This window comes from Fringilla coelebs (assembly GCF_963513975.1).
Source record: "Fringilla coelebs genome assembly, chromosome: 13".
Classification (NCBI taxonomy): Eukaryota; Metazoa; Chordata; class Aves; order Passeriformes; family Fringillidae; genus Fringilla; species Fringilla coelebs.
In genome coordinates, this window is record NC_140039.1 from 2,969,906 (window position 1) to 2,997,485 (window position 27,580).

A 27,580-nucleotide genomic window follows, 5' to 3' on the forward strand; every position below is an offset into this window, starting at 1 on the left:
TTTACCACTTTGATTTTCATACAGCTTGGAGCTGGTCGCATCCCTTAAAGACTTTTCTAGCTCTGCATGTTTTACCTTACCTGAAGGAAAAAAAAATAAAAAAAATTCTTCGGTTTAAATTTCATTTTTAGTGTGGTTAGGCCGCTCACATTTTGAGCAATTAATTTTCTATGGTACTTCTTCTTCCCTTTTCATTGCTATCTATAAAAAGTTCATCTGGACATAAAAATCACCAGAATTACTGAGATTTACCTCAAAGCCCAGAGGAGAATCTAGCACAAAATATTCTCCCTGTGTACTGCACAACAAGAAATATTCAGAGGAAGACACAGTGGCAGCTGAGGCTCTTTGAATTCCCAGAATACTGAGCCTGCAGAGGAGGCAGACAGCCCTGGCAGTGGCTGAGGGGACTTTTCCTCACAGACTCCTCTGAAAGTGTGTCAGGCTCCTCCTGAGCTACAAACAATTCTCCATTCCTCAACAAAGCTACTCAGGTTCTTGACTTATCTTAAAGAGCAAAAGCAAATGTGGTCAGAAATTTCTCATCAAAGCCTGTTTGCAGAGAAACCCCACCATATGTGAGCAAATATTTCTTAGCATCAGTTCACTCAAAAGAAAGCCAACCCTGAATTGAGCAGCGCTTTAAATGAGGTTGAATTCTCTTTCCTCACCTATCAGCCAGATTGGTTTGCCTCTTTTTTGTCCTAGAGAGAACATTAGAACGATTTGCTCTTGGCAGGACTCCTTGCATGGCTCCCAAACTGGTTGCTGTTCACCACGCCTTGCCTGGGCTCTTAATGCAGCCTGTTAGCAGCACCTGACATTGCCACCCTGTTCAGCCCTTGGGCACGGCTGGTGCCACGGTCCCCTCCTGGCTCCTGGCATGTCCCTGCTGGTGGAGGAGCCCTGCTGGTGCTGCTGCCTGCGGTCCTACTCCGCAGCCAAAGAGAGACTAAAGTCACTGCTTCGGGCAGCTCGTTTGAACGAGTTTAACGCTTGCTCACCTCTGTCCCAGACCTCTTCAAACCCACCCAGCAACACCATAAAGTCACCTCATCTACAGAGGTGAGCAGGTCTGAGCGAACAGAAGGTCGGCTTTCATGCACATTGGGATTTTAATTTAGTGGAAGCACTCACTCGTTCACAAGCCTTACTTGTCAAAGTGGATTGTGCGATGCTATTGTGTTGCTTGTGTTAAAGAGAAACCAGAAGGGAGAAATGAGTTAAGAAATTGAGAAAGACACTTGGGGCGCAGGCTTGGCAGCCAAACGGAGCAGGGTGGCAGCCGGCCGCTTTGCCGGAATCCCCTTTCGTGCCGGACAAACGCGGACGCGGCTCCGCTGCGGGGCGAGCCGGGCGCTCGGCGAGCGGCGCTGGAGCGGCGGCGGCCCCGCCCCGCCCGTCCCGCCCCGCCGCGGGCCGGGGCCGAGCGCTCGGCCGGGCGGGAGCTCAGGATGCTCGGGCAGCGCCGCGGGCCGGGCGGGCGCGATGGAGCCGCCTGAGGGCTGGGACCCCTACGGGCGGCCGGCCCGGCGCACGCAGTGGCTGGTCAGCGCCCTCGCCTACCACTACGGGCTGGACCGCGGCGTGGAGAACGAGATCGTCGTGCTGGCCACCGGCCTGGACCAGTACCTGCAGGAGATCTTCCACCACTTGGACTGCGCCGGTTCGGGCCGCATCCCCGGCGAGGACTTCCGCACGCTGTGCCAGGTGCTGGGGCTGGAGGAGGCGGCGGAGCCCGAGGAGTGCGCGGGGCTGTGGGACGGGCTCTCGGCCGAGCTCACCTTCCGCCAGTTCCACGCGCGGCTCTGCGGCCACTTCAGCACCCGCGCGGGGCCGCGGCTGCCGCTGGGCCGGGAGAGCGAGCACATCGAGACCCAGATCCGCCTGCGCAGCCCCCGCCGCCGCCGCCGCACCGAGCCCGCCGGCCGCGGAGCCGCGGGCAGCGCCGAGCGGCGGCCGCCGGGGCCCTGCTCCCGGGAGTGCTACGAGGAGACCGTGGCGCTGGAGCAGGCCGAGGACCGCATCGCCAAGCTGGAGGAGGAGAACGGCAGCCTGCGGGAGCTGGTGGAGGACATGCGCGCCGCCCTGCAGAGCAGCGATGCGCGGTGCCTGGCGCTGCAGGTGAGTCCGGGCCGGCTTCTGCACCGGCCTCCCGGGGGCGGCTCGGCTGGCCCCGAGTGCTTCAGGAGAGATGCTGCTCTCGCAGAATCAGTGTTTATAACCCCTCCACTGCCAGACTGAGACCGAAGTTGCTCGTTCATCCTCGGCATTAACTTTTTAGCGAAGTTTAGTTACAGGGAGGCTTTAAGCAGGAATGTATGGCACCGGTGTACCATCAATATAGCTGTGGTGAGCACTCTGTTAAAAGCGTAGGGCAGTTCAGCTTAACAAACCCAGGTGTACAATGCTGCTGCTGCTTCTACTGCACGTGCAGTCAGGATGTGCTGATACCATGTGCTGGATGTACACCAGTGCAGGGTTTTTCTTGAAGTGAGAAAGAACTTTTGGAGTCCTGCCTGCACAAGCACAAGCAGTGTCTCAGTGAGAAGTTCCTGTAAGGAACATTAGAAAGATGTTTTCCTTAGAGTGCGGTCACAAGAGTTCAGAGTTGGAGCCAGCTCTGCAGGCAGGCTGATGAATAGTCTGGGGCTCCTCTGCACAGCCCCATTAATTCCAGGGCTGGTTCTGCTGTACACACACTTAACAGCAGTTAAATTCCTCTGGCATGAAATAGCATGGAACAGGCAGAGCAGGGAAGGGCAGCATGGACCCATTGTTGTGGCAGGTCTCACCAGGTGGGATTTGATACTAACACAGCACTCACAGAACTCTGCTCCACCTGGGATACTTCCACTTGCAGTAGATGACTGCTGTCTTCACAATGTCCAGCAAGGCAGGTCAGAGACACTTTCACCATTTTCCTCTGGAAAAGGGAAAGGAAATCAGCAGCAAACACAAAGTCACCAGTCAGAGGTCCCAGGAAGAATGGAAACGACAAAGAGGAGAGCTCCAGAACACCCCCAGCTGCTCTCTGCTCTCTTCTTCTGAACACAACTTCATTGGAAATATCTTTTTCAGCAGACTGCCTGACTCCTGAGTACAGACCATAGTAATGACATGAAAACTACTCCGAAACTTGTGCAATAACATGGTAATGTGTAGTTTGAAAATTAATTGCATAGCTAGGTATTAAAAACTACTTTCCAGAGATTGTTTCCTTGTCTCTGTATTTGGCAAAGTTAGTTGCTGATCAACTCTATGTGACTGAAACAAAAAAAAACCAAACCAACAAAGCACAATCCAGCCCCTTCCAGTCTTCATTAAAACCCATCAATTTCTCCCTGCTTTGTGCTCCTGGTCATTGCTGGTGGGACTGCGGAAGAGCCATGCCAGCCATGCAGAAGGAGGATCCTGCTTCATAGGGAGGAAGACACCATTAACACAGAAGCACTCCCAGACCAAGTGCCTCCAGAGTGTCCTGGAGGAAATGGAGCTCATGCGGAGCTCCAGGGATGGGCAGATTGAAGAAGCCATCAGGTTCAGTCAGGAGCTGGAGAAGGAGCTGAAGAGCTCTCAGGAAGCTCTGGTCAGCCTGGAAGATTGCAACCGTCACCTGAAGAGGGAGCAGGCAGAGATGAGGAGGAAAGTGGAAGAGGCCAGACACGCTGTCCTGAACAGTCTTGGCAAAGTGAAGGAGCTGGAAGTGAGAGCTAAGGAGGTGCCACATCTGCAAATACACATCCAGCAGCTGGAATCACAACTGCAGCACGACAGGTAGGTTGGAGTCTGACAAAAAGTGCCTATAAAATCAGTGTTGGGGCACAAGTGAGTTTGAGAATCTCTGGCTGGGGCTTATTAGATATCTCCAAAACACCTTGTAAAATCTGGCCAGAGGGAAATTAGAAGCTGCTCATCCATTTTCTTGGTCGGGTCTTTAGGAGATCTAGGAGTCTTCCAGGCCAAAGTCAGGATGCTGATCTACAGAGAGCTGAAGTCACTCCTCAGACACACAACAACAGGACTCAGCATGGTAATGCTTCAGGAAAGCCCCAACACAAACTGCTGACACTCCTTCAGAAACCATTGCCAACACACTTCTTTCGCTGCCTTTCCTGGTCCGTAGGTCCCATCCCAAGCCAGCTGTAATCAGATGGCTGACTCTCCATTTCATATTCAAGCTCTTCAGCTTGTCCTCAGAACTGGGGAAAAGCACACAAGGACAACGTCTGGCCTGTGGTTTGAAACTTGCTGTGACTTCATTGCTTCTTCACTGAGAGAACAGGTAATAGAGGAGAGAAGCTGAAACGTTCCTAAACCCACAAAAGAGTAGAGTGGGAATCTCAACAAAAAACACTAGCCAACTAAACCCCACTTTTGTAGTGGCATTAACAAATCCTTCCAGAAGTTAGAAAGGTGGTCACAAATTTAATAGTTCACTGCTTTTGTTGCTTTTAATCTCAGACCAAACTTGCACTCACCGGTGGTTATTAAGTGTTAGTCATCTCTGCCCAAGTTTCAGACTGACCTATGCAATAAAATCTAGTTTATATTTCCACTGACCCAAAGCAAAACCAGTATTTCTAGACATATTTTTACTTACACTACTAAATCTAGTATTTTAATAAATTGCATCTTCTGAAGTCCTTGCCTCTTCCTAAACTCACACTTCCTCTGTTTGCTTATAAGAAGAATTCATAGTGAGTTATTTGTGGCATCCTTGCTATTGTACTGTTTTATGAAGTGAGGAAATTCTAAAAATAACCATTTTGTCCAGTGTCTTTCTGCCAGCATTTGTATGTTAATACATGCATGGTTGCAGAAGATCAAAGAAAATAGAAGCATTTCTTTAAACGTTCATAGGATTTAAAAACCACTGCGAGGGCACGTAACATTCAAGGTGACTGTCAGGGGTCTCTGGAGGAGTGACACAAGTCCTGGTGCTAAAAGGGATCACACAGCTTGTCAGGGCTGTCACCTTCTCCTTGGCATGAGCACCAAAGATCTAAGATGGGTTCTTGTCCTGTGGAATTGCTTTTCCAAAGTACGATGAAGGATAAAAAAAGATCACCTTGAAACAGGTTAAAGGCAATGAACAACATCCACTGGCCTTGCAGTGCAGGAACTTCATGGGTTACATCAAAACAAAGAGTGCAAATTTAGAAATGTAAATGACATGTTTCTTGTAAGACAACCTTCATTTGTAATACCTACTTTTAAATTGCATGCTAATTTAAAGTGAGTGTCAAGCTCAGGAATGGTGCTGGACTGACCATTTGGGAACTACACCCCTTTTTTAGCCCTGTGGCACTTTAGCAGAGGCCCAGGCCAGCTTCCACCCCTTGAGATTCTCTGTTGGCCACAAAGCACCTGCAGCTCCCCGTCCAGTGAAACAGCTCTTGGTGCAAACAGTGTAACTCAGAGATGCATAATGATAATTGGGACTTGCATGCCTGTGCTCATATTCCGTAACACATGGAATCCCATCGCTCCACATGTTCCCAGAGTGGCACAAGAGGTGCCCAAACTGGCACAAAATGGTGAATAAGCAGTGCAGGGCTGTGTGTTAGGGTGGGGAAAGTGTTCAGCAGCAGCTCTGCCCCACACAGCCTTGGCTGTCCCAGCTTGTCCCACTCCCTCTGCTTGCTCCCACCGGTGCTCAGGCAGCCCAGAGGCCTCCTGCTCCGAGAGAATCACCTTCTGATGTGCAGGAGCCCTCATCCATGGGTGTGGCTCGGGTGAGCTGCTGGGAGTGCTTGGTGAGGGGAAGAGATGGGTTGGCTGAGGCATGGAGAGGGAGGGACAGCTGGGAATCCACAGGGTTCTGTCACTTGGCAAGAGTGTCATTGCCCTGTTGGTTAAGTCAGGTTTGTCTTGGTTTGGAAAGACAGGTCTCTTCTAAGGAAGGCAGGAGCCTCCCTTGAACCTGAAACTGTAAACCCCCTCCCTCCAAATTATGATAAATTTGAAATTAAGGGGGGCTCTCAGGCAAAGATATGGGAGCAGGAATAACAGTTATTTTAGTAGGGAAGAAAATAAAAAGATAAAATAAACAATGCAGTAAACTAAAACAACACTGACAGAGTCAGTACACAACCTGACACCCTGTTGGTCAGGGTGCTCATAGCAGTCCAATTGGAATTGTGGCTGCAGCCCTCCTGGAGTGTCAGGTGGGGTTCTGTTGGAGCAGGGATCCTGTAGAAAAGGGTGTAGTCTTCTCTGAAAATCCAGTGGAAGAGGCAGCTGTTCCTCTGGGCATCCAGTGGAAATGCTGTTCTGATGTCCCAAGAGCCCAGATTATATCCAGTTGGGAATGTTTAGCTCCTCCCTCTGGGCAGAGCATCTCACAATGGGATGATGGAATTCTTATCAGCCATGCAGGGACACTCACTGGCCCCTTTCCAGCAGATGTCTCCCCAGAAAGAGGACTGGTTGTGGAAGAGATAAAGAAAATGGCCCAATGAACAGAAAACAACTGCCATACCTCTAACAGATGGTCAACAGAATACATATTGCTTCCCAGTCTAGGACAATGCTGTGTTTCAGTTGCTGTTACCTGTACTGTTAAAGCCTGCCTGTGTTTCAGTCACCTTTCCAGTGAACAGTTTTCTCCCCTGCCAGCTGCCACACAGAGTTTGTGAGCAGGGTCTGGAGTTGGCAAGAGCTAATGCTGCAGGGTAGGGCTGGAGAAGAACGGGGGGGATTTGGGTGACCTGCAGAAAGCATTGACAATTGCAGATATCTCTCCTGAGAATTCACCCTGACTGGCTTGGTGAGCCACAGGCTTCCTCCAGCTAAAGTCCAATTTCTTCCAGAGAGGATCATATTCAAGAATGAGTCCAAGCTATGAGCTTTACACACTGTTCCTGTTTATAGTTTCATATTTATCGAGGAAATGCTTTCTTCTTTTAGGTTCAGATTTTAAAAGCTCTTTTATTATTCAAATCCCTCTTCTAGACCTTCATCTGAGACCTACTTGCAATCACTGATCTAAAATCCCAACCATGGCCTTGAGTTTTCCTCTGAAGTTCCAGTGGTGGTTTAGAAGGGCCTGGTCTTCCTCTGGGAATCCAGTAGGAAAACGGCTGCTGTGGTGTCCCCAAAACCTCAGATTCTGTCTGGATAGGAATGCTTGGCTCCTCCCCTGGGTGGAGCTTCTTCCGATGGGATGATGGAATTTATCAGCCATGCAGGGACACTCGCTGGCCCATTAACAGAAAATATCTCCTGGATGGAGGATGGGTTTGTGGAAGAGATAAAGAAAACTGTCTCATGAAGAGAAGATACCTGCCCCACCTCTTAACAGATGGCAAATAGAATACACACCTATCGTACAACCCAGCACAGGGAGGCACCTTCAGCTCTCTTGTCCAGCAGCACCATCAGGACACTGAGTTCCCAGTGTCCAGGGGGGTTTCGCTGTCACCCTGAGGGACACCACTGGTCACTGACATCCATCAGGCCTCTGAGCCATTGACCACAACCCCCTGTCTGTGACCTGCCAGGCAATTCCTCATTCTCCAAACTGTGCCTCCATCAGATCCACAGCTCACCAAGGGAGGGACAAGGATGCTGGGCAAGGCTGATGTGTCCAGGGCATTACAGAAGTCCAGGCTGGTGGCATCTCTAGCTCTTCCCTTGTGCACTGAGGCAGCCACTCCTTCATGGAAGGCCTCTGGCTTGGTCAGGCAGCACAGACCCACCCTGTGCTCCTCAAGGTTTCCTTTGGCATATCAAAGCATTGAAGAGGCTGGGTGGTTTTCCCTGCTGTTTTATTGACTGACTGTGCCCTTTGAGGACCACAAGTGGAAGCAGAGCCTTAAATTGCACATGAAGAGCAAATGCTGAAGTAAAGGCTTCACCTGGGCTGTGAAACCAAAGGGCTGTGTTAGCCATGGCCACCCCAAGGTGCCAAACTTCCAGCTGGGAAGCTGCTGACAGGAGGGAATGTGGCACTTGTCTCCAGCCAGAGATCACTCACTCCTCAGCATCTTGGGCTGGAGCTGACAGTGCCTGAGGAGCTCAGAAATGCTTGGATGTTGTTTTGCGGAGAAGACTGAAAGCTCCACAACTCTGATAAAGTTGCAAAGCTGGTATGTTTATTGCAGCGCTGGACACATGGAGATTACTCTCCTTAAAAGGCATGCACACCTCTGGGAACTTCAGGTCTCTTTTTAGCTCTCTCTCAAATGCATATGCATACAATTTCACAATAGGTTCATGCATATCTATTTTTACAAATTTCGCGTGACATTTGGCGCTAGTTCTTCTTTATCAGAAAGAATTCCTAGGTCAGGCTGACCTGCCCCCTTAGCAGTCTCTGTCTCTCTCTATCTCCCTCTGTCTCCCCCCCACCACCTTTCTCTGTCCTTCACTGAAGCAGTTTCTCTGAGCCTAGGCTTTTTGCAAGAACAGGCAGTCACACTAAATAGCTACGTTTTCAAATTACAGAAACCGTAAAGATGTACATTTCACCTAAATGAAAATGGACTTCTACCCTGGAAAATTTTTACTTTGTCTCAATGTGATCTCCTGTGCCAGTGCCCAGAACACAGAGCAGTGAGCTCGACCTGGGCGGGCAGGCCCAGCCCTTGGATACAACTGCCAGGCAGAACAAGCTCCCTCCCCAAGAAAGAAAATTCCAGTGCTGAGGTCCATCTTCCCCAGGCCACGAGGTCACAGCAGGATTGTGATGTCACAGCAGGCTCTGGGGTCACAGTAGGATTGTGATGTCACAGCAGGCTCTGGGGTCACAGAGCCCTGTAGTTCTACAGCATCACAGTGTCCAGCCTCTCAGTCCATAACAAATGGTGCTGACATCGGGACAGCGGTGTCAGGACAGCGGTGTCGGGACAGCGGTGGCAGCAAGAGCTGCGCGACTGGCAGAGGGCAAGGCACCATGGCCCTTGCTCTGCGCCTCTTCCTGCTGCTCCTCCTGGCCGTGGCCCTGCCTGCCAGGGCTGCCCAGGCTGCTCCGCTGCCAGCGCGGGGAGCAGGTGAGCCGGCAGCCTGGCTCCCCTGTCCCGGGACAGCGCTCCCTGCTCCCTGGGAAGCGCTGGGCATGGTTTTCCCCAGGCCTTTAGGGAGGGTTTCCTCTGCGGGAGGGAGAGGGTCCCCATGGGGCCTGGGCAGCCCCTGTTTCCTCTGGAGGGATGGGTCACAGGGCCTGAAAAGAGGGTGGAGAGTTACCCGGCTTGCCCCAGCCCCTTTGCAGCTTTGGCCTTGTCCACTGACATCTGGCTCCCACAGCCTTATCCAACCCATCCTCAGGAGCTACCTTGCTTTAAGGTCCTCTAAGAGCCAAGAAGCAAGTCACAGAAGGTAAGAAATCCCTGGAGGCAGATGCAGAGATGCCATGGTGGGTGCATTTCCCTCCCTTGCAGTGCCCAGATCCCTAAGGCAGAAGGAGATTCCAGCATACCATGGAAACACTTCTGATCTGTTCTCCCTTCTAGATGAGGGTCCTGGGAATGCTTCTCCAGGAAGTTGGATGGAAGATGGCTTGGAACCCTTGGGAGCCTTTGCAGGTAAGTTCTCAACTTTCCCTCCAAGAATTATCACAGTCAACCTGCAAGAACCAGGTGACAGAAGCTTCTGTGGCTGTTGGGTTACAGGGGTGTCTGCAGGGAGGTCTTTTCCAGGTCCTTTTTTTGGTTGCTGCACACAAGCCCAGCTCCCACGGCAGTGGTGAATAGTGTGTCCCTGCTGACCCCACAGGCTGAGCCCTGGTTTTGGGAGATCCATGCACATGAAGAGGAACTACTTTATTTTAAGGAACTCCAACAGGCAACACGAAAGATACAGGAGACAGCAAGTCCCTGGATGCAGCCAAACATCTGCACCAGATGCTGAGTGATCTGGAGAGGTGCCATGGTGGGTGCATTTCCCTCAGCCTTCCCTGGGGCTCAGCAGCCGGGGGCTTTGGCTGCACATCTGCCCACGCCGTGCCCGGCACAGCGGGAAGGGATCCATGGCAGCCTCGCTGTCCCGCTGCTGCTTCCACGCCCTGCAGGGCTGTTCCCCAGCCTGGCCTGGCTGCAGCTTCTCCCCAGCCTCTGCAGGAAGGCATTTGCCATCAGCTGACCTGGGGGGCCAAAACTGCACCAAGGGCCATGCACCCCATGAGATCCCCTGCAATTTCCCAGTGTCAGAGCACCTTGGAAGGGGCAGCTCTTTGGAAAAGGGAGGGCCCTGGAGCAGCCCCAATAACCGGATCTTTCTCCTGAATCTTATCCATTGCTTGGACAAGCATTGCCTCCTGAAGATGCCACCTTCCCACTGGGGAACAGCCCTACCTGATCCAGCTCTCCCTTTTCCTTCCTGCAGAGATGGAAGGAGAGGCTGTGCTGAAGGCTCAGTTTCCCGGAGGAAGCAGGGGCTCATTGGCAGCCTCTGCTGCAGGAAGGGAGGCGATGCCAGGCACAGTGCCAAGAGGTAATTGCTGTGCCTCTGGGCCTGAGCCCGGCTGAGGCTTGAGCTGCCCTCTCTGCTGCTTGGCGCTCCTGGAACACAGCATTACCTGACCCCTGTGCAGTGCTGGGTTCCCTAGAGAAAGGGATCCCAACACACCATGACACCATGGGAGGGTTTCCATCTGTGCTCCTTTCTAGACTGGGATCGTGACTTTGATCATTTGGAAACGCTGGTAAAGCACAGCTTAAGTACCTTGGAGCTTGGTGAAGGTAGGCTAACAGCAACCCTTTCCTAACAGAGTAATCATTGTCCAAGAGTAATCGTGGTCCAGAGTAGCGTTCCTCTGTCATTTCCCTTAAGATCCTGTGAAGTTTGATGGATTCTAGGAACCCTGGCCTGCAAATTTCTACTTTGTACCCAACATTGATCCCACAGGATGGCTGTCAGTGGGAGGAAGGAGCATTTAGCTGTCCATTTCCTCCCGTGTGCAATGCCAGTGTGTCCTTCTGTGTGCCCTGTGCAGCCACGGAGAAGAGCAGAGAGGGAAGGGGCCGGGCCCAGGGCTGTGCCCCAGGGCTGAGCCTTTCACAGCTCCTGTGCCGGCCCCAGGGAGCCTGAGCTGCTCCTGCTGCCACTGCCAAGCCCTGGCCCTGCCTGGGGCTGGGTTTGGAGCTGCTGGCAGACCCAGGGAGTCCTTTCTGTCCCGTGTGCCCCGCAAGGGGCTCCTTCCATCCCAGTGTGGGGCCACTGCAGGCACTTGGTCCCCCTGGCCCTGCTGTGAGGGAAGGCAGAGCCCAGGGAGTGCCTTGGAGGGCACCAATCACCCAGGTGCCCTCACTGCCACTCGGGCCTGAAGGAGAATCTTCAGCAGTGTCACGGGAGCTGTTCTCTCCTGCCTTTCTTTGCAGCTGAACCTGATGATGAAGATAATCCTAATCAGGAAGATGATCCTGTTGACAACGATGTTCTGGGTTCCCATCCCATACCCATTACTGAGTCTCTGGGATATGGGCAGGGTAGGTCAGGGCCTTTCCCCCTGGGAGAGCTCTGCCAGCTCAGAGCCCACAGCTCGGCCAGGGGGGCATCGCTGCAGGTGCCAGGACAGAACCACGCACGTGTGTGCCCTCGCCCTGCGCCATCCCCTCACCGCTCCTGCGGCTCAGTGGTGTCCCTGCAGATGAGCAGAGATGACAGAAGCCTCTGTGGCTGTTGAGTTACAGGGCTGTCTGCACGGAGGACTTTCCCAGGTCCTTTGGTGGATGTTGCACGCAAGCCCAGCTCCCGTCGCAGACGTGAGTAGTGTGTCCCTGCTGACCCCGCAGGCTGAGCCCTGCTTCTGTGGGACCCATTGCTAGGAAATGGAAATATTTCTCTTAAGGTCCCCTGAGAAGGAAGAACAAACGCATAGGAGCTCGTAAGTCCCTTGAGGAATCCAAACATCTAGAAAAAATACGGAGTGATGTGGACAGCCAGCGTGGTGGGTGCATTCCCTCAGCCTTCCCTGGGGCTCAGCAGCCGGGGGCTTTGGCTGCACATCTGCACACGCCGTGCCCGGCACAGCGGGAAGGGATCCATGGCAGCCTCGCTGCCCCACTGCTGCTTCCACGCCCTGCAGGGCTGCTCCCCAGCCTGGCCTGGCTGCAGCTTCTCCCCAGCCTCTGCTGGAAGGCGTTTGCCATCAGCTGACAGGGAGCCCAAACTGCACCACGGGCCCGAGATCCCCTGCGATTTGCCGGTCTCTGGGTAGATGCAGCGAGGCAGCTGTTTGCAGGAGGGAGGGCCCTGGAGCAGCTCCAAAACCCAGAGCATTTTCCTTGTCATTCTCCCTGTCTTTGACAAGTATTGCCTGGAGCAGAAGGGCACAGCAGAGAGGAATTATGGCATGCAGGCTCAGGGGCTCGGGTACTGAGCAGTCCTGGTGCAAGGGGCAGCAAGGTGCCTGCAGGCCCCAGCTCGGGGGAAAACTGGGAGCCAGAACGTCCTGGCCGGATCCACCGTGCTGCCAGCTCAGCAGGGCAGCACAGCACGGGCTCACGCTCCCCTTTGCTCCCACAGATGCAGCCGGCACCTCAACACGTAATGACAACATCTGGAGGAAAGTCTTCTGCTGGGGAACACCTTGTCTGCTTAAGTTGATGGCCATTCTGGCTGTTGGGGCACTTTGCCCCTTGATTTTCTGTGCTGGAATCTTATGTTGCTGGAAGGGAAAATGGTGAGTATTTAATGATTTTCTACTTCAAACAGCTGCCTTTAAAGGCTGCTCATGGTCAGGGAACATTCCCAGTGAGGCTGCAGTGGAGCTGTGGCCAGTCCATGGTTGTCCAAATGACTCTGCTGAGGGTTCTGTTGCTGCCCACTGCTTACGTTGGCCTCTGAAGTGCGGGGCCTTGTCCTGGGGGGCCGGCTGGGGCTGCAGCCAGGGCTGGCTCCCACTGAGGCTGCGTGGCCGAGAGCAGCCCCAGGGGCACAGGGCAGAGGCAGAGCACGGTGGGGAGGAGAAAGAGCAGGGAGGAGATTGCCCTGGAAAGGCAGAGGCGCTCTGGGGCCCGCTCCTGGCCAGGGACCCTGCCCAGAGCCGTCCCCTGCTCGCCGGGGCCGTGAGGGGCAGCTGTGCAGCTGGGCCAAGCTGTGCCAGCAGCTCCAGCCGTGCTGGGGAGCCTTGCCAGCCCTGGGCCCTGCTGTGCAGGAGGGTCCCTGTGTGCCACTGGCAGCTGGGGACTCAGCCACCTCCTCTCTCCACAGTCGCGCTGCCGCTGCTCCAGCATCCCGGCCGAGAAGGCGTGCCTCTCCCTCTCCCCCAGAGAGCCCAGAGACCCTCGGTTTTGACAGCTCTCACACGTGGCCTCGGCAGCAGCAGCTGCCCAAGAAAGCAGAGCACCAGCCCTCCGTGCCTCCCCCACGGCCCCCCAGCCCGGCCCTGAAGCGGAAGCCTCCTGAGATCCCCCCACCTCCTCCCCTCCCGAGCTCACCACCCTGGTCCAGCTAGGACTGCAACTGGCCAGCCACGCAGGGCTTGGGCCACCAACAGCTGGGGGCACCTGCTCTCCTCTACAAACAGCACGTGTTACCTATGGGCAACAGCCAGACTCAGTTCTCATACTCTTGGACCTTCAACAAGAAGGGCTGAAGATTTTCCCATGCCCTTTCTCATCCTTTACCACTTTGATTTTCATACAGCTTGGAGCTGGTCGCATCTCTTAAAGACTTTTCTAGCTCTGCATGTTTTACCTTACCTGAAGGAAAAAAAAATAAAAAAAAATTCTTCGGTTTAAATTTCATTTTTTGTGTGGTTAGGCCGCTCACATTTTGAGCAATTAATTTTCTATGGTACTTCTTCTTCCCTTTTCATTGCTATCTATAAAAAGTTCATCTGGACATAAAAATCACCAGAATTACTGAGATTTACCTCAAAGCCCAGAGGAGAATCTAGCACAAAATATTCTCCCTGTGTACTGCACAACAAGAAATATTCAGAGGAAGACACAGTGGCAGCTGAGGCTCTTTGAATTCCCGGAATACTGAGCCTGCAGAGGAGGCAGACAGCCCTGGCAGTGGCTGAGGGGACTTTTCCTCACAGACTCCTCTGAAAGTGTGTCAGGCTCCTCCTGAGCTACAAACAATTCTCTATTCCTCAACAAAGCTACTCAGGTTCTTGACTTATCTTAAAGAGCAAAAGCAAATGTGGTCAGAAATTTCTCATCAAAGCCTGTTTGCAGAGAAACCCCATCATATGTGAGCAAATATTTCTTAGCATCAGTTCACTCAAAAGAAAGCCAACCCTGAATTAAGCAGCGCTTTAAATGAGGTTGAATTCTCTTTCCTCACCTATCAGCCAGATTGGTTTGCCTCTTTTTTGTCCTAGAGAGAACATTAGAACGATTTGCTCTTGGCAGGACTCCTTGCATGGCTCCCAAACTGGTTGCTGTTCACCACGCCTTGCCTGGGCTCTTAATGCAGCCTGTTAGCAGCACCTGACATTGCCACCCTGTTCAGCCCTTGGGCACGGCTGGTGCCACGGTCCCCTCCTGGCTCCTGGCATGTCCCTGCTGGTGGAGGAGCCCTGCTGGTGCTGCTGCCTGCGGTCCTACTCCGCAGCCAAAGAGAGACTAAAGTAACTGCTTCGGGCAGCTCGTTTGAACGAGTTTAACGCTTGCTCACCTCTGTCCCAGACCTCTTCAAACCCACCCAGCAACACCATAAAGTCACCTCATCTACAGAGGTGAGCAGGTCTGAGCGAACAGAAGGTCGGCTTTCATGCACATTGGGATTTTAATTTAGTGGAAGCACTCACTCGTTCACAAGCCTTACTTGTCAAAGTGGATTGTGCGATGCTATTGTGTTGCTTGTGTTAAAGAGAAACCAGAAGGGAGAAATGAGTTAAGAAATTGAGAAAGACACTTGGGGCGCAGGCTTGGCAGCCAAACGGAGCAGGGTGGCAGCCGGCCGCTTTGCCGGAATCCCCTTTCGTGCCGGACAAACGCGGACGCGGCTCCGCTGCGGGGCGAGCCGGGCGCTCGGCGAGCGGCGCTGGAGCGGCGGCGGCCCCGCCCCGCCCGTCCCGCCCCGCCGCGGGCCGGGGCCGAGCGCTCGGCCGGGCGGGAGCTCAGGATGCTCGGGCAGCGCCGCGGGCCGGGCGGGCGCGATGGAGCCGCCTGAGGGCTGGGACCCCTACGGGCGGCCGGCCCGGCGCACGCAGTGGCTGGTCAGCGCCCTCGCCTACCACTACGGGCTGGACCGCGGCGTGGAGAACGAGATCGTCGTGCTGGCCACCGGCCTGGACCAGTACCTGCAGGAGATCTTCCACGACTTGGACTGCGCCGGTTCGGGCCGCATCCCCGGCGAGGACTTCCGCACGCTGTGCCAGGTGCTGGGGCTGGAGGAGGCGGCGGAGCCCGAGGAGTGCGCGGGGCTGTGGGACGGGCTCTCGGCCGAGCTCACCTTCCGCCAGTTCCACGCGCGGCTCTGCGGCCACTTCAGCACCCGCGCGGGGCCGCGGCTGCCGCTGGGCCGGGAGAGCGAGCACATCGAGACCCAGATCCGCCTGCGCAGCCCCCGCCGCCGCCGCCGCACCGAGCCCGCCGGCCGCGGAGCCGCGGGCAGCGCCGAGCGGCGGCCGCCGGGGCCCTGCTCCCGGGAGTGCTACGAGGAGACCGTGGCGCTGGAGCAGGCCGAGGACCGCATGGCCAAGCTGGAGGAGGAGAACGGCAGCCTGCGGGAGCTGGTGGAGGACATGCGCGCCGCCCTGCAGAGCAGCGATGCGCGGTGCCTGGCGCTGCAGGTGAGTCCGGGCCGGCTTCTGCACCGGCCTCCCGGGGGCGGCTCGGCTGGCCCCGAGTGCTTCAGGAGAGATGCTGCACTCGCAGAATCAGTGTTTATAACCCCTCCACTGCCAGACTGAGACCGAAGTTGCTCGTTCATCCTCGGCATTAACTTTTTAGCAAAGTTTAGTTACAGGGAGGCTTTAAGCAGGAATGTATGGCACCGGTGTACCATCAATATAGTTGTGGTGAGCACTCTGTTAAAAGCGTAGGGCAGTTCAGCTTAACAAACCCAGGTGTACAATGCTGCTGCTGCTTCTACTGCACGTGCAGTCAGGATGTGCTGATACCATGTGCTGGATGTACACCAGTGCAGGGTTTTTCTTGAAGTGAGAAAGAACTTTTGGAGTCCTGCCTGCACAAGCACAAGCAGTGTCTCAGTGAGAAGTTCCTGTAAGGAACATTAGAAAGATGTTTTCCTTAGAGTGCGGTCACAAGAGTTCAGAGTTGGAGCCAGCTCTGCAGGCAGGCTGATGAATAGTCTGGGGCTCCTCTGCACAGCCCCATTAATTCCAGGGCTGGTTCTGCTGTACACACACTTAACAGCAGTTAAATTCCTCTGGCATGAAATAGCATGGAACAGGCAGAGCAGGGAAGGGCAGCATGGACCCATTGTTGTGGCAGGTCTCACCAGGTGGGATTTGATACTAACACAGCACTCACAGAACTCTGCTCCACCTGGGATACTTCCACTTGCAGTAGATGACTGCTGTCTTCACAATGTCCAGCAAGGCAGGTCAGAGACACTTTCACCATTTTCCTCTGGAAAAGGGAAAGGAAATCAGCAGCAAACACAAAGTCACCAGTCAGAGGTCCCAGGAAGAATGGAAACGACAAAGAGGAGAGCTCCAGAACACCCCCAGCTGCTCTCTGCTCTCTTCTTCTGAACACAACTTCATTGGAAATATCTTTTTCAGCAGACTGCCTGACTCCTGAGTACAGACCATAGTAATGACATGAAAACTACTCCGAAACTTGTGCAATAACATGGTAATGTGTAGTTTGAAAATTAATTGCATAGCTAGGTATTAAAAACTACTTTCCAGAGATTGTTTCCTTGTCTCTGTATTTGGCAAAGTTAGTTGCTGATCAACTCTATGTGACTGAAACAAAAAAAAACCAAACCAACAAAGCACAATCCAGCCCCTTCCAGTCTTCATTAAAACCCATCAATTTCTCCCTGCTTTGTGCTCCTGGTCATTGCTGGTGGGACTGCGGAAGAGCCATGCCAGCCATGCAGAAGAAGGATCCTGCTTCATAGGGAGGAAGACACCATTAACACAGAAGCACTCCCAGACCAAGTGCCTCCAGAGTGTCCTGGAGGAAATGGAGCTCATGCGGAGCTCCAGGGATGGGCAGATTGAAGAAGCCATCAGGTTCAGTCAGGAGCTGGAGAAGGAGCTGAAGAGCTCTCAGGAAGCTCTGGTCAGCCTGGAAGATTGCAACCGTCACCTGAAGAGGGAGCAGGCAGAGATGAGGAGGAAAGTGGAAGAGGCCAGACACGCTGTCCTGAACAGTCTTGGCAAAGTGAAGGAGCTGGAAGTGAGAGCTAAGGAGGTGCCACATCTGCAAATACACATCCAGCAGCTGGAATCACAACTGCAGCACGACAGGTAGGTTGGAGTCTGACAAAAAGTGCCTATAAAATCAGTGTTGGGGCACAAGTGAGTTTGAGAATCTCTGGCTGGGGCTTATTAGATATCTCCAAAACACCTTGTAAAATCTGGCCAGAGGGAAATTAGAAGCTGCTCATCCATTTTCTTGGTCGGGTCTTTAGGAGATCTAGGAGTCTTCCAGGCCAAAGTCAGGATGCTGATCTACAGAGAGCTGAAGTCACTCCTCAGACACACAACAACAGGACTCAGCATGGTAATGCTTCAGGAAAGCCCCAACACAAACTGCTGACACTCCTTCAGAAACCATTGCCAACACACTTCTTTCGCTGCCTTTCCTGGTCCGTAGGTCCCATCCCAAGCCAGCTGTAATCAGATGGCTGACTCTCCATTTCATATTCAAGCTCTTCAGCTTGTCCTCAGAACTGGGGAAAAGCACACAAGGACAACGTCTGGCCTGTGGTTTGAAACTTGCTGTGACTTCATTGCTTCTTCACTGAGAGAACAGGTAATAGAGGAGAGAAGCTGAAACGTTCCTAAACCCACAAAAGAGTAGAGTGGGAATCTCAACAAAAAACACTAGCCAACTAAACCCCACTTTTGTAGTGGCATTAACAAATCCTTCCAGAAGTTAGAAAGGTGGTCACAAATTTAATAGTTCACTGCTTTTGTTGCTTTTAATCTCAGACCAAACTTGCACTCACCGGTGGTTATTAAGTGTTAGTCATCTCTGCCCAAGTTTCAGACTGACCTATGCAATAAAATCTAGTTTATATTTCCACTGACCCAAAGCAAAACCAGTATTTCTAGACATATTTTTACTTACACTACTAAATCTAGTATTTTAATAAATTGCATCTTCTGAAGTCCTTGCCTCTTCCTAAACTCACACTTCCTCTGTTTGCTTATAAGAAGAATTCATAGTGAGTTATTTGTGGCATCCTTGCTATTGTACTGTTTTATGAAGTGAGGAAATTCTAAAAATAACCATTTTGTCCAGTGTCTTTCTGCCAGCATTTGTATGTTAATACATGCATGGTTGCAGAAGATCAAAGAAAATAGAAGCATTTCTTTAAACGTTCATAGGATTTAAAAACCACTGCGAGGGCACGTAACATTCAAGGTGACTGTCAGGGGTCTCTGGAGGAGTGACACAAGTCCTGGTGCTAAAAGGGATCACACAGCTTGTCAGGGCTGTCACCTTCTCCTTGGCATGAGCACCAAAGATCTAAGATGGGTTCTTGTCCTGTGGAATTGCTTTTCCAAAGTACGATGAAGGATAAAAAAAGATCACCTTGAAACAGGTTAAAGGCAATGAACAACATCCACTGGCCTTGCAGTGCAGGAACTTCATGGGTTACATCAAAACAAAGAGTGCAAATTTAGAAATGTAAATGACATGTTTCTTGTAAGACAACCTTCATTTGTAATACCTACTTTTAAATTGCATGCTAATTTAAAGTGAGTGTCAAGCTCAGGAATGGTGCTGGACTGACCATTTGGGAACTACACCCCTTTTTTAGCCCTGTGGCACTTTAGCAGAGGCCCAGGCCAGCTTCCACCCCTTGAGATTCTCTGTTGGCCACAAAGCACCTGCAGCTCCCCGTCCAGTGAAACAGCTCTTGGTGCAAACAGTGTAACTCAGAGATGCATAATGATAATTGGGACTTGCATGCCTGTGCTCATATTCCGTAACACATGGAATCCCATCGCTCCACATGTTCCCAGAGTGGCACAAGAGGTGCCCAAACTGGCACAAAATGGTGAATAAGCAGTGCAGGGCTGTGTGTTAGGGTGGGGAAAGTGTTCAGCAGCAGCTCTGCCCCACACAGCCTTGGCTGTCCCAGCTTGTCCCACTCCCTCTGCTTGCTCCCACCGGTGCTCAGGCAGCCCAGAGGCCTCCTGCTCCGAGAGAATCACCTTCTGATGTGCAGGAGCCCTCATCCATGGGTGTGGCTCGGGTGAGCTGCTGGGAGTGCTTGGTGAGGGGAAGAGATGGGTTGGCTGAGGCATGGAGAGGGAGGGACAGCTGGGAATCCACAGGGTTCTGTCACTTGGCAAGAGTGTCATTGCCCTGTTGGTTAAGTCAGGTTTGTCTTGGTTTGGAAAGACAGGTCTCTTCTAAGGAAGGCAGGAGCCTCCCTTGAACCTGAAACTGTAAACCCCCTCCCTCCAAATTATGATAAATTTGAAATTAAGGGGGGCTCTCAGGCAAAGATATGGGAGCAGGAATAACAGTTATTTTAGTAGGGAAGAAAATAAAAAGATAAAATAAACAATGCAGTAAACTAAAACAACACTGACAGAGTCAGTACACAACCTGACACCCTGTTGGTCAGGGTGCTCATAGCAGTCCAATTGGAATTGTGGCTGCAGCCCTCCTGGAGTGTCAGGTGGGGTTCTGTTGGAGCAGGGATCCTGTAGAAAAGGGTGTAGTCTTCTCTGAAAATCCAGTGGAAGAGGCAGCTGTTCCTCTGGGCATCCAGTGGAAATGCTGTTCTGATGTCCCAAGAGCCCAGATTATATCCAGTTGGGAATGTTTAGCTCCTCCCTCTGGGCAGAGCATCTCACAATGGGATGATGGAATTCTTATCAGCCATGCAGGGACACTCACTGGCCCCTTTCCAGCAGATGTCTCCCCAGAAAGAGGACTGGTTGTGGAAGAGATAAAGAAAATGGCCCAATGAACAGAAAACAACTGCCATACCTCTAACAGATGGTCAACAGAATACATATTGCTTCCCAGTCTAGGACAATGCTGTGTTTCAGTTGCTGTTACCTGTACTGTTAAAGCCTGCCTGTGTTTCAGTCACCTTTCCAGTGAACAGTTTTCTCCCCTGCCAGCTGCCACACAGAGTTTGTGAGCAGGGTCTGGAGTTGGCAAGAGCTAATGCTGCAGGGTAGGGCTGGAGAAGAACGGGGGGGATTTGGGTGACCTGCAGAAAGCATTGACAATTGCAGATATCTCTCCTGAGAATTCACCCTGACTGGCTTGGTGAGCCACAGGCTTCCTCCAGCTAAAGTCCAATTTCTTCCAGAGAGGATCATATTCAAGAATGAGTCCAAGCTATGAGCTTTACACACTGTTCCTGTTTATAGTTTCATATTTATCGAGGAAATGCTTTCTTCTTTTAGGTTCAGATTTTAAAAGCTCTTTTATTATTCAAATCCCTCTTCTAGACCTTCATCTGAGACCTACTTGCAATCACTGATCTAAAATCCCAACCATGGCCTTGAGTTTTCCTCTGAAGTTCCAGTGGTGGTTTAGAAGGGCCTGGTCTTCCTCTGGGAATCCAGTAGGAAAACGGCTGCTGTGGTGTCCCCAAAACCTCAGATTCTGTCTGGATAGGAATGCTTGGCTCCTCCCCTGGGTGGAGCTTCTTCCGATGGGATGATGGAATTTATCAGCCATGCAGGGACACTCGCTGGCCCATTAACAGAAAATATCTCCTGGATGGAGGATGGGTTTGTGGAAGAGATAAAGAAAACTGTCTCATGAAGAGAAGATACCTGCCCCACCTCTTAACAGATGGCAAATAGAATACACACCTATCGTACAACCCAGCACAGGGAGGCACCTTCAGCTCTCTTGTCCAGCAGCACCATCAGGACACTGAGTTCCCAGTGTCCAGGGGGGTTTCGCGGTCACCCTGAGGGACACCACTGGTCACTGACATCCATCAGGCCTCTGAGCCATTGACCACAACCCCCTGTCTGTGACCTGCCAGGCAATTCCTCATTCTCCAAACTGTGCCTCCATCAGATCCACAGCTCACCAAGGGAGGGACAAGGATGCTGGGCAAGGCTGATGTGTCCAGGGCATTACAGAAGTCCAGGCTGGTGGCATCTCTAGCTCTTCCCTTGTGCACTGAGGCAGCCACTCCTTCATGGAAGGCCTCTGGCTTGGTCAGGCAGCACAGACACACCCTGTGCTCCTCAAGGTTTCCTTTGGCATATCAAAGCATTGAAGAGGCTGGGTGGTTTTCCCTGCTGTTTTATTGACTGACTGTGCCCTTTGAGGACCACAAGTGGAAGCAGAGCCTTAAATTGCACATGAAGAGCAAATGCTGAAGTAAAGGCTTCACCTGGGCTGTGAAACCAAAGGGCTGTGTTAGCCATGGCCACCCCAAGGTGCCAAACTTCCAGCTGGGAAGCTGCTGACAGGAGGGAATGTGGCACTTGTCTCCAGCCAGAGATCACTCACTCCTCAGCATCTTGGGCTGGAGCTGACAGTGCCTGAGGAGCTCAGAAATGCTTGGATGTTGTTTTGCGGAGAAGACTGAAAGCTCCACAACTCTGATAAAGTTGCAAAGCTGGTATGTTTATTGCAGCGCTGGACACATGGAGATTACTCTCCTTAAAAGGCATGCACACCTCTGGGAACTTCAGGTCTCTTTTTAGCTCTCTCTCAAATGCATATGCATACAATTTTACAATAGGTTCATGCATATCTATTTTTACAAATTTCGCGTGACATTTGGCGCTAGTTCTTATCAGAAAGAATTGCTAGGTCAGGCTGACCTGCCCCCTTAGCAGTCTCTGTCTCTCTCTATCTCCCTCTGTCTCCCCCCCACCACCTTTCTCTGTCCTTCACTGAAGCAGTTTCTCTGAGCCTAGGCTTTTTGCAAGAACAGGCAGTCACACTAAATAGCTACGTTTTCAAACTACAGAAACCTTAAAGATGTACATTTCACCTAAAAGAACATGGACTTCTACCCTGGAAAATTTTTACTTTGTCTCAATGTGATCTCCTGTGCCAGTGCCCAGAACACAGAGCAGTGAGCTCGACCTGGGCGGGCAGGCCCAGCCCTTGGATACAACTGCCAGGCAGAACAAGCTCCCTCCCCAAGAAAGAAAATTCCAGTGCTGAGGTCCATCTTCCCCAGGCCACGAGGTCACAGCAGGATTGTGATGTCACAGCAGGCTCTGGGGTCACAGCAGGATTGTGATGTCACAGCAGGCTCTGGGGTCACAGCAGGATTGTGATGTCACAGCAGGCTCTGGGGTCACAGCATGATTGTGATGTCACAGCAGGCTGAGGTCACAGAGCCCTGTGGTTCTACAGCATCACAGTGTCCAGCCTCTCAGTCCATAACAAATGGTGCTGACGTTGGGACAGCGGTGTCAGGACAGCGGTGGCAGCAAGAGCTGCGCGACTGGCAGAGGGCAAGGCACCATGGCCCTTGCTCTGCGCCTCTTCCTGCTGCTCCTCCTGGCCGTGGCCCTGCCTGCCAGGGCTGCCCAGGCTGCTCCGCTGCCAGCGCGGGGAGCAGGTGAGCCGGCAGCCTGGCTCCCCTGTCCCGGGACAGCGCTCCCTGCTCCCTGGGAAGCGCTGGGCATGGTTTTCCCCAGGCCTTTAGGGAGGGTTTCCTCTGCGGGAGGGAGAGGGTCCCCATGGGGCCTGGGCAGCCCCTGTTTCCTCTGGAGGGATGGGTCACAGGGCCTGAAAAGAGGGTGGAGAGTTACCCGGCTTGCCCCAGCCCCTTTGCAGCTTTGGCCTTGTCCACTGACATCTGGCTCCCACAGCCTTATCCAACCCATCCTCAGGAGCTACCTTGCTTTAAGGTCCTCTAAGAGCCAAGAAGCAAGTCACAGAAGGTAAGAAATCCCTGGAGGCAGATGCAGAGATGCCATGGTGGGTGCATTTCCCTCCCTTGCAGTGCCCAGATCCCTAAGGCAGAAGGAGATTCCAGCATACCATGGAAACACTTCTGATCTGTTCTCCCTTCTAGATGAGGGTCCTGGGAATGCTTCTCCAGGAAGTTGGATGGAAGATGGCTTGGAACCCTTGGGAGCCTTTGCAGGTAAGTTCTCAACTTTCCCTCCAAGAATTATCACAGTCAACCTGCAAGAACCAGGTGACAGAAGCTTCTGTGGCTGTTGGGTTACAGGGGTGTCTGCAGGGAGGTCTTTTCCAGGTCCTTTTTTTGGTTGCTGCACACAAGCCCAGCTCCCACGGCAGTGGTGAATAGTGTGTCCCTGCTGACCCCACAGGCTGAGCCCTGGTTTTGGGAGATCCATGCACATGAAGAGGAACTACTTTATTTTAAGGAACTCCAACAGGCAACACGAAAGATACAGGAGACAGCAAGTCCCTGGATGCAGCCAAACATCTGCACCAGATGCTGAGTGATCTGGAGAGGTGCCATGGTGGGTGCATTTCCCTCAGCCTTCCCTGGGGCTCAGCAGCCGGGGGCTTTGGCTGCACATCTGCCCACGCCGTGCCCGGCACAGCGGGAAGGGATCCATGGCAGCCTCGCTGCCCCGCTGCTGCTTCCACGCCCTGCAGGGCTGTTCCCCAGCCTGGCCTGGCTGCAGCTTCTCCCCAGCCTCTGCAGGAAGGCATTTGCCATCAGCTGACCTGGGGGGCCAAAACTGCACCAAGGGCCATGCACCCCATGAGATCCCCTGCAATTTCCCAGTGTCAGAGCACCTTGGAAGGGGCAGCTCTTTGGAAAAGGGAGGGCCCTGGAGCAGCCCCAATAACCGGATCTTTCTCCTGAATCTTATCCATTGCTTGGACAAGCATTGCCTCCTGAAGATGCCACCTTCCCACTGGGGAACAGCCCTACCTGATCCAGCTCTCCCTTTTCCTTCCTGCAGAGATGGAAGGAGAGGCTGTGCTGAAGGCTCAGTTTCCCGGAGGAAGCAGGGGCTCATTGGCAGCCTCTGCTGCAGGAAGGGAGGCGATGCCAGGCACAGTGCCAAGAGGTAATTGCTGTGCCTCTGGGCCTGAGCCCGGCTGAGGCTTGAGCTGCCCTCTCTGCTGCTTGGCGCTCCTGGAACACAGCATTACCTGACCCCTGTGCAGTGCTGGGTTCCCTAGAGAAAGGGATCCCAACACACCATGACACCATGGGAGGGTTTCCATCTGTGCTCCTTTCTAGACTGGGATCGTGACTTTGATCATTTGGAAACGCTGGTAAAGCACAGCTTAAGTACCTTGGAGCTTGGTGAAGGTAGGCTAACAGCAACCCTTTCCTAACAGAGTAATCATTGTCCAAGAGTAATCGTGGTCCAGAGTAGCGTTCCTCTGTCATTTCCCTTAAGATCCTGTGAAGTTTGATGGATTCTAGGAACCCTGGCCTGCAAATTTCTACTTTGTACCCAACATTGATCCCACAGGATGGCTGTCAGTGGGAGGAAGGAGCATTTAGCTGTCCATTTCCTCCCGTGTGCAATGCCAGTGTGTCCTTCTGTGTGCCCTGTGCAGCCACGGAGAAGAGCAGAGAGGGAAGGGGCCGGGCCCAGGGCTGTGCCCCGGGGCTGAGCCTTTCACAGCTCCTGTGCCAGCCCCAGGGAGCCTGAGCTGCTCCTGCTGCCACTGCCAAGCCCTGGCCCTGCCTGGGGCTGGGTTTGGAGCTGCTGGCAGACCCAGGGAGTCCTTTCTGTCCCGTGTGCCCCGCAAGGGGCTCCTTCCATCCCAGTGTGGGGCCACTGCAGGCACGTGGTCCCCCTGGCCCTGCTGTGAGTGGAAGGCAGAGCTGAGGGAGTGCCTTGGAGGGCACCAATCACCCAGGTGCCCTCACTGCCACTCGGGCCTGAAGGAGAATCTTCAGCAGTGTCACGGGAGCTGTTCTCTCCTGCCTTTCTTTGCAGCTGAACCTGATGATGAAGATAATCCTAATCAGGAAGATGATCCTGTTGACAACGATGTTCTGGGTTCCCATCCCATACCCATTACTGAGTCTCTGGGATATGGGCAGGGTAGGTCAGGGCCTTTCCCCCTGGGAGAGCTCTGCCAGCTCAGAGCCCACAGCTCGGCCAGGGGGGCATCGCTGCAGGTGCCAGGACAGAACCACGCACGTGTGTGCCCTCGCCCTGCACCATCCCCTCACCGCTCCTGCGGCTCAGTGGTGTCCCTGCAGATGAGCAGAGATGACAGAAGCCTCTGTGGCTGTTGAGTTACAGGGCTGTCTGCACGGAGGACTTTCCCAGGTCCTTTGGTGGATGTTGCACGCAAGCCCAGCTCCCGTCGCAGACGTGAGTAGTGTGTCCCTGCTGACCCCGCAGGCTGAGCCCTGCTTCTGTGGGACCCATTGCTAGGAAATGGAAATATTTCTCTTAAGGTCCCCTGAGAAGGAAGAACAAACGCATAGGAGCTCGTAAGTCCCTTGAGGAATCCAAACATCTAGAAAAAATACGGAGTGATGTGGACAGCCAGCGTGGTGGGTGCATTCCCTCAGCCTTCCCTGGGGCTCAGCAGCCGGGGGCTTTGGCTGCACATCTGCACACGCCGTGCCCGGCACAGCGGGAAGGGATCCATGGCAGCCTCGCTGCCCCACTGCTGCTTCCACGCCCTGCAGGGCTGCTCCCCAGCCTGGCCTGGCTGCAGCTTCTCCCCAGCCTCTGCTGGAAGGCGTTTGCCATCAGCTGACAGGGAGCCCAAACTGCACCACGGGCCCGAGATCCCCTGCGATTTGCCGGTCTCTGGGTAGATGCAGCGAGGCAGCTGTTTGCAGGAGGGAGGGCCCTGGAGCAGCTCCAAAACCCAGAGCATTTTCCTTGTCATTCTCCCTGTCTTTGACAAGTATTGCCTGGAGCAGAAGGGCACAGCAGAGAGGAATTATGGCATGCAGGCTCAGGGGCTCGGGTACTGAGCAGTCCTGGTGCAAGGGGCAGCAAGGTGCCTGCAGGCCCCAGCTCGGGGGAAAACTGGGAGCCAGAACGTCCTGGCCGGATCCACCGTGCTGCCAGCTCAGCAGGGCAGCACAGCACGGGCTCACGCTCCCCTTTGCTCCCACAGATGCAGCCGGCACCTCAACACGTAATGACAACATCTGGAGGAAAGTCTTCTGCTGGGGAACACCTTGTCTGCTTAAGTTGATGGCCATTCTGGCTGTTGGGGCACTTTGCCCCTTGATTTTCTGTGCTGGAATCTTATGTTGCTGGAAGGGAAAATGGTGAGTATTTAATGATTTTCTACTTCAAACAGCTGCCTTTAAAGGCTGCTCATGGTCAGGGAACATTCCCAGTGAGGCTGCAGTGGAGCTGTGGCCAGTCCATGGTTGTCCAAATGACTCTGCTGAGGGTTCTGTTGCTGCCCACTGCTTACGTTGGCCTCTGAAGTGCGGGGCCTTGTCCTGGGGGGCCGGCTGGGGCTGCAGCCAGGGCTGGCTCCCACTGAGGCTGCGTGGCCGAGAGCAGCCCCAGGGGCACAGGGCAGAGGCAGAGCACGGTGGGGAGGAGAAAGAGCAGGGAGGAGATTGCCCTGGAAAGGCAGAGGCGCTCTGGGGCCCGCTCCTGGCCAGGGACCCTGCCCAGAGCCGTCCCCTGCTCGCCGGGGCCGTGAGGGGCAGCTGTGCAGCTGGGCCAAGCTGTGCCAGCAGCTCCAGCCGTGCTGGGGAGCCTTGCCAGCCCTGGGCCCTGCTGTGCAGGAGGGTCCCTGTGTGCCACTGGCAGCTGGGGACTCAGCCACCTCCTCTCTCCACAGTCGCGCTGCCGCTGCTCCAGCATCCCGGCCGAGAAGGCGTGCCTCTCCCTCTCCCCCAGAGAGCCCAGAGACCCTCGGTTTTGACAGCTCTCACACGTGGCCTCGGCAGCAGCAGCTGCCCAAGAAAGCAGAGCACCAGCCCTCCGTGCCTCCCCCACGGCCCCCCAGCCCGGCCCTGAAGCGGAAGCCTCCTGAGATCCCCCCACCTCCTCCCCTCCCGAGCTCACCACCCTGGTCCAGCTAGGACTGCAACTGGCCAGCCACGCAGGGCTTGGGCCACCAACAGCTGGGGGCACCTGCTCTCCTCTACAAACAGCACGTGTTACCTATGGGCAACAGCCAGACTCAGTTCTCATACTCTTGGACCTTCAACAAGAAGGGCTGAAGATTTTCCCATGCCCTTTCTCATCCTTTACCACTTTGATTTTCATACAGCTTGGAGCTGGTCGCATCTCTTAAAGACTTTTCTAGCTCTGCATGTTTTACCTTACCTGAAGGAAAAAAAAATAAAAAAAAATTCTTCGGTTTAAATTTCATTTTTTGTGTGGTTAGGCCGCTCACATTTTGAGCAATTAATTTTCTATGGTACTTCTTCTTCCCTTTTCATTGCTATCTATAAAAAGTTCATCTGGACATAAAAATCACCAGAATTACTGAGATTTACCTCAAAGCCCAGAGGAGAATCTAGCACAAAATATTCTCCCTGTGTACTGCACAACAAGAAATATTCAGAGGAAGACACAGTGGCAGCTGAGGCTCTTTGAATTCCCGGAATACTGAGCCTGCAGAGGAGGCAGACAGCC

The 27,580-nt window shown here is 53.4% G+C and overlaps 2 protein-coding genes across 2 annotated transcripts; both read left to right on the forward strand.

Moving 5' to 3' along the window:
- Positions 1-1,488: 1,488 nt before the first annotated feature.
- On the forward strand, positions 1,489-13,540 carry LOC311158678 (uncharacterized protein; the record flags this gene model as incomplete). The annotated part of the gene is made up of 12 exons (XM_084214249.1): positions 1,489-2,124; positions 3,371-3,777; positions 3,942-4,033; positions 9,456-9,527; positions 10,611-10,682; positions 11,322-11,429; positions 11,792-11,890; positions 12,069-12,148; positions 12,254-12,315; positions 12,469-12,489; positions 13,156-13,300; positions 13,400-13,540. 12 exons carry the CDS (start codon positions 1,489-1,491, stop codon positions 13,538-13,540), a joined length of 1,935 nt encoding a protein of 644 aa, XP_084070375.1.
- Positions 13,541-15,055: 1,515 nt separating this feature from the next.
- Positions 15,056-27,162, forward strand: LOC311158679 (uncharacterized protein; the record flags this gene model as incomplete). Its single annotated transcript, XM_084214250.1, has 12 exons — positions 15,056-15,691; positions 16,938-17,344; positions 17,509-17,600; positions 23,077-23,148; positions 24,232-24,303; positions 24,944-25,051; positions 25,414-25,512; positions 25,691-25,770; positions 25,876-25,937; positions 26,091-26,111; positions 26,778-26,922; positions 27,022-27,162. 12 exons carry the CDS (start codon positions 15,056-15,058, stop codon positions 27,160-27,162), a joined length of 1,935 nt encoding a protein of 644 aa, XP_084070376.1.
- Between the last annotated feature and the right edge of the window lie 418 nt (positions 27,163-27,580).